This window comes from Tasmannia lanceolata, unplaced genomic scaffold (assembly GCF_043159265.1).
Source record: "Tasmannia lanceolata isolate RefF3 unplaced genomic scaffold, GAP_Taslan_0.1 ptg000025l, whole genome shotgun sequence".
Lineage (NCBI taxonomy): Eukaryota > Viridiplantae > Streptophyta > Magnoliopsida > Canellales > Winteraceae > Tasmannia > Tasmannia lanceolata.
Window position 1 is genome coordinate 9,430,001 of NW_027518702.1, and position 13,022 is coordinate 9,443,022.

Below are 13,022 nucleotides of genomic sequence, written 5' to 3' on the forward strand. Positions count from 1 at the left end.
CTCTATCTATCGTAAAAAAAAGGAGGTTAATGATCCAACAGGTTTATATTTATACTGACCTTTTCCATGCCCTTGATCAAAAAATAGCCTCCATGATCATAATGGCAATCTGCCTTGTCAGATCCATGAAGCCAGCAGAGAATCGACTTCACCATTACAGGTATCCGGCCAATGACCACATTGCTTTTCTCTTCATTCAACACTTTCTTACAAATAGATTGTTCCTTGCCTGTTTTACCCTTGTCACTCTTCAGATTTTCTAGGACATATACCTGGACAATTAAAGGGGCGCATATGAAAAGACAAACAAAGACTTCAATGCAGTATTATACATATGAATGAGATCTCATATTTGGATCAGTAAATTTCAAATGATTTTGCAAACAAAGTAACTAAAATAAATAAAACAAAATTTTAGATTAATTGGTTAACCAAAATAATAATCTATTGCATCATAACAGATACCAGACATAATAATGTAACAAGGCACATCATAGTAATCAGTGAAGGCATTCATGCTGTTGTTAAACCAAACACTGCATAAGAAACCTAATAAAGAAAGGAAGAGCAGCAGATGCAAATGCAGTTTATCAGATCTATGAAATTTTCATAGACCCAGAGCTTACACAGCCCAGGACTCGAGTGAACTTATGACTTGGGGAAGTCCACTTCGGAGTCATGCACTTTCTCTTGTCAGTTTCAAAAAGAAACGATAAAATAGGAGAAGTTAACGAAATCACAAAAAGATTAGACAACCCAAATGTGTCGAGTTTGGGGTTCGATGAGAACCACGAAACGGGAAGTGAAGTTGAAGAAAACGGTATAAAGTAAAGGAAGATTGACAGAATAAGCAAGACAAAAAAGAAAGACATGGCTTTTCTTAATAAAAGATCTGATGTGTTTTCGGCATTTCGTTCTTTTTATTGTGAAATTTCTAATCAATATCATTGTTCTATTAAATGTTTGTGTAGTTCTAATGCTCGTGAATACTTCTCTATATCTAATGGGTTTCAAAAGTTCTTAGAAAGTAGTAGTATTGTTCATCAATCCTCTTGTGCCTACAATACTCAACATAATGGCGTTGGCGAGAGCTATGTCACAAATGTTGTTCTCGGGACTTTCTCGTCAAGGGAAAATCTCGGGATATATTAAACTTTTTATTTTATTTTTTTATATATCGGGAAAAATAAAAATAAAATTATTTAAAAATATATATATATAATTTCAAAAAAACTACAAAATAAAAATATCGTAAAAATATTAGGATAATATCGTGCTATTATCACAATATTTTATGATAAAAAATATCATTATATTTTTAAAATCTCGGGATTGTTTCGGATTTTATCGTTTTATCAAAATGTCACGATAAAAACGTGATATTTTGAAAATATCGAGATATTTGTGACATAGGCCGAAAGGAAGCTTCGGTATCTTCTGGATATTGCATGAAACATTATGTTTCAGATGAGGGTCCCGAAGCCTTATTGTGTTGATGCAGTCTTCACTACCTGTTTCGTCTTCCGTCTTCTGCTCTGAATCATCGCACTCCTTTCTCTGTTTTGCACCCATCTTGAGAGCCATTTCCTCTTCTTACTCAGGTTTTTGGTCGTGTTTGCTTTGTACATAATCCATCTCCTGGCCTGGATAAGCTCGATTCTCATGCAAAGAAGTCCATATTTCCTGGCTACTCTAGGGCCCAAAAGGGCTACCGCTATTACAGTCCTACGCTGAGGAGAGTCTATGTGCCTGCCGATGTCACCTTTTTTTAGGATACCTCGTCTTTAATGGACTCTCCTGAAATGTCCACGGTTGATCCTCCACTTCCTCTTCCTTTACCATCTTCGCCTTTGTCTTCTACTCTGTCTCCGGTGCAAGTTTACTCCCGTGGTACTCACAGATTGTTGTCCCTACTTGTGTAGACCGCCCTTCATGCAACCTCCTTCTCAGCCTAGCAGATCCAACTCCGACTCTCGGGTACCTACTCCTTCTGTTATACCAAATGATGCACCTACCTGATGATCCAAAGCTCCTCATCATCGGTTATACCCTATTTACAATGCTCATCGGACATTTAAATATTGCTAATTGGTACATGGGGATGTTAGCTAGAACTACCATGATGAGTGTGATTCTCTTTTTCTTTTTCTTTTTTTGTGTGAGTGTGTGTGTGAGTTGGGATTGAACCTACAACCTCAAGCTTGAGAAACAAAGCGTCAACCATTGAGTTATAGGCCCAAACCCATTTGATGAGTGTGATTCTCTCTCCCAGGGAGACCAAGTTTCTCTTACACGTGTCTAACCTTATTTCCACCCTTTTCGTGATCGTGTCCAACTCCATCTTTGGTCTCCCCACACCTAGTGGTACTCTAAATATGTCGATAGAAACTTATCCACCTTGCAACCAAGAAGACTTGCCATACCTTTTAGCACCTCGCCAGGCTAGGGGTGCAACTTGGGTCGAGCTCAACCCAAACCCAGCGGGTTCAACCCGAGTTTTTCCCGGATTAGGTTAGTGGTTTCTTTGGTCGGGTTTTGTTCAGATTAGAAAAATACAGCCCAAAGCTCAAGTCGGGTCGGGTTAGGGTTGAGTAGTGGGCAACCCGACAACCGGTCCAGAAAAAGGAAATGTCCGCTGTTTTTTTACATTTCACCGCCCCCCTTTAATTTGAAATGAGCAAAATGCACGCTTTTTTCTTCTATTTTTTCACATATCTATCCACTTGTCCTTATTCATTAGGCTTTGAAAAAAGGCAAAGCCAGCTGTCCCTTTCTATTATTAGGCTATGGAAAAGGCAAAACCAGGAAATGTTCTTTTTTTGACACGTTTCCTCCATACCAAACAGTTTCTTCTTCTACAAGACATTTCCTTTTTCGCATGATTCTTCTTCACCGCCCCATTTCCTTCTTCTCAACAGAAATCAAACATCAAGGAACGGTAAAGCTCACCCCAACATTAAACTCTCTCTCCCTTCCACCCATCTTGTTTTAGAAAGTCTCTCTGAACCCCTGAATCTCCTCTCTCCCTTGAACCCCTATGGATAATCAAACAAGACCGGGTGTAGAAGAAGTTATGGTTCATGCTTAAAGAGAGGATGTTGAAGAAATTGCAATCGCCTTTCAGGTATGAGTGTTTCTTCCTTTATTTGTTTCTGTTTATCATCTTCCTGTTTATCAACTTCTTGCTCCTTTTTTCTTCATTTATCCTGTTCTTTTTAGAAGAAAAAAACATACTCCCCTTTCTTCCTCTTACTCTGCTTCTCGGGTTGCGGGTCGGGTCGGGTCGGGTCGGGTTAGGGTCGGATGCGGGTTAGGGTTCGGGTTGGTTGTCCTCGGGTTGGGAGTCGGGTCGGGTTAGGGTTGAAGGAATCATCCTTCGGGTTGGGTTCAGGTTGGCCTCAACCCAACCCGACCCGAGTTGCACCCCTACGCTAGGCATGTGGATCCCTAGTAGTCTGAATTTACAAAAATTAGATCTCTATCCCGTGATCAGGTCATAGCATCTAAGGATAGCCTTGAGGTTTAGAACTTTATCAATTTCAAGAGCACTAAAAACCAATGTGTCGTCTGCAAATTAAAGATGAGAAATCTCTAGGTGATGCTCCCCCAATTTGAAGCCTTCAATTAAGCCCCAGTTCTTTTCCTTTCTCAATCAATTTGCTCAACGTCTCTGCTACTATCACGAATAGGAAAGGGTCATTGGAACTGACAGAATGATGTTTAGTTTTTTTTTGTGCATATTGTTTGTATCGTTTTTTTTTTATTATTATAAGAATTTATTAATGAAAAGGCAAAGCCCAATGATGGAGAAGATCATGTACAGCAAAATAAATTAGGAAATAAAGGAAATACTATTTTGATCTTTAAACAATAGAATAAACTTTTTTTAAGACAATGATTGGGTTTACAAATGTAATGTAACATAAGTTGGATGACTCACCATTGTGCCCCACCTTAGAGATGCTATAGTGTGTAAATCACACTCACTGGGTTATTCCAATCCACAAATCAGATGCTGGGTATCATTTTGTGAATACAATTCATGTTATAATACCTTCAAAGTTGGCCCCAAGCACAATATGTTAAAGGCTATACAGACAGCATAGTGGATGGGGTCCGTAATAGTGTTCCAGAATTAATAGAGCCTGGGATGGGTGCATCTTATAACATCATTTCCCTCACGATATTTGTTATTAGAAGACGATGAGAGACTACTTGCAGAAAAGTATTAAGGTGAATAATTGTTAAATTTGCAAATTAAATCAATCACAAGCACGCAGAAAGATTCGAAATAATCACACTGCCTAATAAGTATGTGACATGTGCATCGCACGTGCCTTATACTAGTAAGATTGTATTCAAATAATTTTTAGTAGTATCCAAAGCGGCCCTCAGTTGATAATTTCACTTACCTGAACAGTCACTTCTACTTTCATCCGAGCAGAATAAGTCATATTCTGAAGCCGTGCATGCCTTGGTAACAATTTCAAATATTGCTCTCCGGGGTCATCCTCAGGCTTCTCACCCTTAGTCTTCTCATCCTCAGGCTCCTCATCCTCAGGCTCCTCACTCTTAGGCTTCTTACCCGTCCAATATGCTGGCCGTTCCAATGTAACCTTCCCAAAAGTGACCGACGCACGTCTCCAAGGACTATCCCCTTTCTTAGACGGGTCATAATCTGGCCCAACAGTGATCTCGCCGACAGAATCAAAAACCCTCTGAATCCCATTACTTACAAAATCATTGTAAGAATTCAATTGATGACTGATAAGTCCATACTGATCAAAAAAGGCCCGTGATGCTTCTTTACAGAACATGTTCAGATCCGCCTCACTCAAGATTTTGGGACAATATTCCATGGAATCATCGGATGATGCATCGTCAGCATCCATCATGACACTTCCTTCCATTTCTGCACTTCCCATGTCCTTTGATTCTATCATTTAAATTTTGATCTGTAACATGGATATAACAGTGAAAACACTACACTGATGCAAAACAAAAAATACAGACATTGCGTAAATTTCAGACAATATGAAGAACTATGGCACCAGAGACAAGGCTTTTGAAGTATAAATGATTAAATAATACCAACTCTAACGGCTTAAGCTTTTGGAGTAAATTGGTTTTTTTACATTGTATCGGAGCTATTGCCTCACATCAGGTCCAGGGTTCAAAACCCAAAAACTCCTTGATATTAATGGCCAGCACAAAAGAGGGGCCAAATGTTCCATGTGTGGTGTCAACCCAAAAAAAAAAAAAAAAAGAGGGATCACACGTGAGGGGAAGTGTTGAAGTATAAGGCCCTGTTCGTTTAAGATTCTGTCAACCGATTATGACTTCGATTCCGATTATAAGACTCATAATTAAACATAATTTTGTGTCCAATAATCAGAATGGGAGCCACCGTCGGTCGTCAGAATCTTAAACAAACAGGGCCTAAACGATTAAATAACATCAACTTTAAAGGGCCGCTTGGATACAAGGATTTTATAATCCAAAATTATAAAATCCTGGATTTTACAAGTTAAAACCAGGATTTTATAAGCTAAAACCTGGATATGTGAAACCCATGTTTTAGCTTATAAAATCCAGTATTTAGCTTATGAAATCCAGGTTTTGGCTTGTAAAATCTTACAATCCTGTATTATAAAAATCCATGAATCCAAACGACACATAACGGCTTAAGCTTTTGGAGTTATTGGTTGTTTCACAAAGGCATTATATGAGAAATAGGGCATCAAATGGAACATGCACATTACAGTGAAAACACTAGTCAAAGATAATAGATGCAGACATAAAATGTACTTCAAAAAACTGTAAGTAAACCCTAGATATCAAATTCAAAAGCAAGGGAGTTGCAAAAGAACTAGGTTAACAAAATCCATGGATCCACAACTTTTACAAAACTAGAAATCGAAAGTAAATAAAGATTAAAACAATACTATTTAAAAAATGCATTGATTTCAAGCAATGTGGTTAGATTTTGGGCATGAAAAGAAAGAGCATTGCAAGAAATCTAGGGCATCAAAATGGAATAACCGTGCACCATGTTAAACCTCGATTCAAGTAGAAATCAAAGGATGAGACGGGATTAAATGGAGAGAAATTAAGGTACAGAGAAATGGGAATCTTACGGTTGAGATCGCTCTTGTTATGGTGATTTTGTGGGACCCTTTCCTGGTTCTTCTATGTAGAAGAAGAAGAAGAGGATTTTGGATGTGGATTGTGGGAGATGAAAAGCTACTACTGTGGGTTTAAGTTTTGGGGAACAACTTGCACCGTGACAGCGAATCATTTGTAGCCACGTGTCATAACGATTTTGGAAAAGGTGTACACGTGGCGAGAATTGATTAGAAGTTCCCTCTCTCTCCCGACAGGAACAGTTGATGGCCCCCAAAATTCTCCTCCTCGGTGCCCAAAGCCAACCCACTATGAGAGTGTACAGTCACCATAGGATGATCCGAGCCGTCCATTTGATAGGTCACATCATAAATAGGTTGTCTCCCAAAAAACCCATTTCCATATGATGATCCCCGCCCTCAGATATAAAGAGAAATTGCTTATTATGGAAACCTCTATAGATTGGAGGGTTGTGATCGTCCTATGCAAATGATTTTGGGGGCACAACCCAATTACGTTATAGCCCATCAAATGAACGGCTCGGATCATCCTATGGCCTGTACGGTACACTTCATTTTTAAAATTATCTGTGGGGCCTAAATTGGGCCTTATTGGTACTGTACGAACCACGCCGTGGGATGATCCAAACCATGGACGGCTTGGATCATCCTACGGTACACTTCAATTTGAAAAATATCAATGGGGCCTACAATTGGGTCTTAATGATATTGTACGACCAACTCCATAGGATTATCCAAACCATGGACGGCTTGGATCATCCTATATTGTGGACGGGCCTTAATGTTACTGTACAACCAAATCCATAGGATGATCCAAACCATTCATTTGATGGGCCACAATGTAAATAGGTTGTGCCCCAAAAATCATTTCCATAGGATGATCGCAACCCTACAATCTATAGAGGTTGCATAAGATATAGTTTCTATTTAGATCAGAGGGCTAGGATCAGCCTATGGAAATGATATTTTGGGACACAAGCTATTTACGTTTATGGCCCATCAAAGGGACAGTTTGGATCATCCAATGGTGTGGTGTTCATTTTGAAAAGTATGGGCGGGCCTACGTTGTTCAAAGATGGGCCCACTAACGGCTCCTATTGTTCTGGAGAGAGAGAGAGAGAGAGTGGGACCCAAAATTCTTTATATGTGTGGATAACACAAAAGGAGATAAATCATAAAGAAATAGAAAAACATGAAAAGAAATTACGCAAAAGAATTGAGTAAAAATTATCTAAAAATTAATTGTAAAATGGGAATTGCTAGAGTCCATCGCAAAAAGCTTTTCGCAGCTAGTCCATCGCAAGTTAGACCAGCCACCTCGTGAATGAAGATAACAGCTTTTGTCTCCATTCACGAGGTGGCTGGTCTGAAGTGCAACAAACCAGCCGCGAAAAGCCTTTTGCGATGGACCTTATCTAATCCCTTGTAAAATATATTATGAGCAATTAACTGCAAACAATACATCCGAGATGGCTTGGTATAAAGGAATGCATATGAAGAGGACAGAATATGCATATAAAGAAGAGGATGGAATGCAAGTATTCTACTTGCATGCCAAATTACAGATAGTAAGATAAAGTCACAGCCTCGAGCTTTCTACGGTAAAAGTTTTAATTGTTTAAGCAAGATAGCAGCTACATATTATAGTTGTCTAAGAGAAAAATGCACGGCACCCAAGTTGTAATATTACAAAGATAACGCACTGCAACTCCATGTAAAAAAGAGCCAGAGAGTAGTATATTTAATGTCACAAAGTGGCCTCTTCATAATAGTAAAAAGCAAAATTAAAATTAGTGAGAGGAAGTCACTGCCTTAGGCTTTCCACGGTGTAAGAGGCATACCAAAGAACATCCATCAAATAGAAAAATGGTGCACATGAGCAATAGCACTGAGATATATTAGAAAGCATGGGCCAAAGCAAAACTAATGACAATTGGCAACATAACTGTTAAATACTCTATTGGGGCCCTTTTGGATACTCCTTGGATTTGGATTTGGAGGTGAATTTGGATTTCCAAAATCTAGAATTTTAAAATTCACAAATTTATAAATAATGCCGTTTGGATTACCATGTATAGATTTGGATTTCAAATCTAAATTATTATTTTTTTTGTTTGGATGCTCTTTGGATTTGAATTTGAAATCTAACAAAACCAAAATGCCCTAAAATACTTGATATAGGAGCATTCAGCCATTTTCCATGATCCAGGGGTATTCTAGTCATTTTACCCTATATAGGGTTGTTTTGATCATTTTTTATGTCATAAGGGTGTTTTAGTCATTTTCCATGACTCAGGGTATTTGGTCATTTTCACCCGGTATAGGTGTATTTCAGTCATTTTGCATGACCTGGGGGTATTCTAGTCATTTTACCTAATATGGCGTATTTTTATCATTTTTATCTCGTGAGGGTATTTTTAGTCATTTTTTATGAGTCATGGTCATTTTTACTTGATATAGGGGTATTTCAGTAATTTTCTATAATCTTTGGGTATTTAAGTCATTTTACCCTATCTGAGGTTATTTTGATCATTTTTATGTCATAAGGGTATTTTAGTCATTTTGCACGACTCGGGGGTATTTTTTCATTTTTACCTGGTATAGGGGTATTTCAGTCACTTTGCTTGACCCGGGGGTATTCTAGTTATTTTAGTCATTTTTTATGAGCCATGGGTCATTTTTACTTGATATAGGGGTATTTCAGTAATTTTTCATAATCTTGGGGTATCCTAGTCATTTTACCCCATATGAGGTTATTTTGATCATTTTTATGTCATAAGGGTATTTTAGTCATTTTGCACGACTCGGGGTATTTTTTCATTTTTACTTGGTATAGGGGTATTTCGGTCATTTTGCCTGACCCGGGGGTTTTCTAGTCATTTTACCTAAGACGACTTATTTTGATCAGTTTTTAATGTCATGTTGGTACTTTAGTCATTTAACACTTCTTTGGTATATTTTGGTCATTTTAACCCCTTACGGGTCACATTTAGATTTATAAATAACCTCTCGCAGAAAGGATTTACAAATCCAAAAAATTACACTAACATGAGGAATTTGTAAATCTTGTGGATTTCACTCAAATCCAAATCCAGATGTCATAAAGGCTTGCCAAACGCCGAATTTGGATTTAAAAATCCAAATCCACCTCCAAATCCAAATCCAAGAGGTATCCAAACGGGCCCTTACAGTATTTCATCCCGTTATTGTTTCTATTTGAGCAATAGAATATAAAAAAACCCGTAGAAATTACATACGCTAGGGAGAGAAGTGCTCAGCTCTCAAGCCTTGATAAAGTACTCTTCGATCTACGGATTCCAATCAAGGGTAAGATTGTAGCTGTGAGGCTCTGAGAATTCCTTATATATAAGATATGTCATGCCTAGCACAACTTCACAGATCTGTCATGCCTGTAATCATTTTATGAAACATGATTCTTCAAGGAAAGGCAAAAAGGAGAGAAATTGTATGGTAGCATGAGCAATAAAAGAGAAAACTAATCGTCATATATGGTAATGATGTGTTTTAATGGGATGTTAATCCTGTCATATATGGTAACATTTAATTTTAAAGGCCATTTTTTAATGATACGAAACGAATTTGGGGAACGTTTTGGAATGTGATTGATCTAATGGGGTTTTCAGAATAAGAGAGATCTCGAATCGTTTTGGAAATGAATCGGCATCATTGGTATCAAATTGTTTTGTAAAGAGAAATTCCACGTCATAAATTAAATGCCATGTAGATTCGAGGGAGGAAGGGGAGGGCTGCCACGTCACCGTGAACAATGAAAACTCCCTTCCTCCTTATAATATACAGATGACGCGGGCGGTAGCAGACGATACTATGAGACGATGATAAGTGTCATCCGGGCCCACCTCATCACGTTTTGGGTTGATCTAGACATTCAGTTGGTTGGCCCCGTCGTCTATAAGATATAATTAGAAAATCATGTTTACTGGGTATTCTAAGGCTCTGTTCACTTGTTTTCTAGCTGCATGAAAAGAAAAGAATCTGACGTGGAAAACTGGAAAAGAAAGGAAAAGAAACTGTGCGAAAATTCCTTTTGTGATGAAAGTTCGTTGTTCACTTGGCCAAGAAAGGAAAAGAAAGTATGCAGACAAAGTGATTTTCTCAGGAAAATGATTTTCTCATCCTTTTGGTGATTTCCACGTCATTATTTATATTTTCCACCTGTGTAATTCCGCTTTCCCGAGAAAACGAGTGAACGGCGGAAAATGTCAAATCATGTCCAATCACGGGAAAATTTGGCTTACTTTCTTCTCCTTTCCTTTCTCAAGAAGGCAAGTGAACAGAGCCTAAGGGAATGTTGCCAGCAAAGGGAACAGGAGGCCCTCCTGGAAAGGAAGGCGCTTAGCAAATCTGTCAATGGCAGGGTCTCAAAGATCTTGGTTGATCGGGGAAATTTTTTGTTGGCATGAATCTGGTCTGAAGTTGTCGGAACAAGCAGCGAGGTCTGTGTTCTCAGTCGGCGAAGCCTCCCTTTACTGGGTACTAAGGGCATGCTTGGGAACCATGAAAAAAGTAATGGAATTTTTTGTTTACCCACTTGTGAGAGGGAAGGGAGCGAGGGAGAGGGTAAGGGTTGAGAGGGCAGCGATCAAGGGTGATAGAATGGAAATCTTTTATTAATTCTAGGTGATTTAGGCCCTGTTTGTTTGAGATTATGACAACTGATTGTAAGCCCCCAGCCGATTATTGGACTTGAATTTACATTAATTTTGAGTCCAAATATGTGGGGCTTTCAATCAGTTGTGCCTTACAATTGACTTTAGTAAGTGTATATGTCGATTCCTACAAGGGATCAACAAGGCAATATATCATGATAAACATAGAAAGAGATGAATCACGATTATCCTAATTTAGAACACCATTAAATCTAAATTTGGTTGCCTGAATGATACAAGTTCTGATCTTATTCTCTAAAATGCCCACTAAAACATATGTGGATTGGAAATCGACAAACGTTTGATTACAATAAAATCTCTCAGTATGAAAAAAACCCCGTTGCATAAATACATTGGAAAACCCATTTTTAAAAAGCAAAAATCCTTTACTAATTGTATTTATTTTGAAAATATTTTCCAATACAATTCTCCTTAAACCCCTCTTTATAAACAAATTTACTATAATAACCCTATATGGCTAAAACCCTCTCCCTCTCTCTACATCTTCTCTCGTACTGGTCTTTCCCTAAAATAATCCTCTAGTCTCTCAACCTAAAAATTCCATTCTCTTCCAAAGTTTTCTTCAATCTCTCTTTGCATATTCCGACATGTTTGAGATCTTTTAACTCCTGTGACCCTCTCTCTCTAAAATGCAATTAAGTTTGTAACATAACACATCCAATTATATCAGTAACATAAACTTTTATCTTTAGTTATTATTTTATAATTTTTTTCCTCAAACTCATCACTCATTGCCTGAAAAATCTCTCAATTTATACTCTCCCTCTCAATCTTTATAATCGCTTAAAATTTCCTAATTAATATAGAGACTAAGAGAGTATTGAGAGAATTTTATAGACAATAAGGCCATGTTTGGCAGCCATGTAAGTTTTATCAATGGAATATTGGTTTATCAAGCAGTGGGAGAGGAGCAATGAGGGTAGGAGACAAAGAGAATAGAGAGCATGAGTGAGGGGAGAGTGGGAAGAGGCTAAAAATTAAGTAAAAGAAAAACTCTATTCAAAATAGAGCTATATACTTTAACACTCCCCCTCATGTGTGGCCCCTCTCTCTAGGGTTGGCCTACACACGGCATATGTGCCCCCCTCTATTGGGTTTTGCCATTGTATATGGATTTTGCTATCAAGGAGGTTTGAACTCAAGACCTTTGGCTCTGATATCATGTGAAACAACCAGTTACTCCAAAAGCTTAAGCTGTGGGAGAAGGTGTTATCAAATATTTTATACTATAACATTATCTTCCTTGTTTTTTAGCCACTTTTCATCATCTCCCCACTATTTTTTTTGAATGTATCATCTCCCCATGATGCTCTCTCAATTCTCTCTCCATCCCACTCTCCCACTCGGTAAGCTAATATTCCATGAAAAGAAAAATTCACAGTTGCCAAAAATGGCCGAGTAAACAATTGATGAAATATCTAATTAAAGGAAGATTATTTTCCATCATAAAAAAAGTGCGGCCCAGTGCACCAAGCTCCCGCCGTTGCGGGGTCTGGGGAGGGCTAGATGTACACAGCTTTACACCTACTTTGCAGAGAGGCTGTTTCCGTGTTTCGAACTCGTGACCACCAGGTCACAATGGAGCAACCTTACCGTTGCGCCAAGGCTCCATTATATTTTCCATAATAAATGGCAAATAATACGATGATAGTAGTTCCGTTATTTTTGCCATCACAGTAGTATAAATTACAACATTGTTATTTTTATTAGGAGTTAGTAGTTTAGGCCATGCCTGGCAACCATGATATTTTTTTCATGATAAATTTAGTTTCTCAAGCTGTGAGAGTGGGACACGGGTGGGAGGTGATTTGAGAGGGCACATGTGTTTAGAGGATGAGAAAAGCCTAAAAAACAAGGAAACAAAAATCTCCACTCAAAATGTTATTTACTTTTTCCTTTATTTTTTAGGCACTCCTCACCCCCCACTTGTTTTGGTCCTCTCAAATTTCTCCTCACACCCGCCCTACCCATTTCTCACCACTGAAGAAACTAAATTGGTCATTAAAAAAAATCATGGTTGCCAAACATGGCCCTTTGGGCCCATGCACTGGTTTTGTGATTTCATCCCATCTTTGTGAGTTGTTATATATGGCGTGATCGTGTGAAGTTTAGTATTTAACATGGGACCCACTTCGTATGATGATCCAAACCGTTCATTTGATGGGCAACA

The 13,022-nt window shown here is 38.3% G+C and overlaps 1 protein-coding gene across 1 annotated transcript in view; it reads right to left on the minus strand.

The window, feature by feature from the left end:
• Positions 1-6,292, minus strand: part of LOC143857815 (DNA-directed RNA polymerases IV and V subunit 2-like) — a 27,305-nt gene extending 21,013 nt beyond the window's left edge. The window contains exons 1-3 of the mRNA XM_077368317.1: positions 6,138-6,292; positions 4,413-4,955; positions 60-272 (exon numbers count right to left, since the gene is read on the minus strand). Coding sequence (XP_077224432.1) covers positions 60-272; positions 4,413-4,943 — 744 coding nt within the window. The 5' untranslated portion in view covers positions 4,944-4,955; positions 6,138-6,292. The remainder of the gene's footprint in view (positions 1-59; positions 273-4,412; positions 4,956-6,137) is intronic.
• Between the last annotated feature and the right edge of the window lie 6,730 nt (positions 6,293-13,022).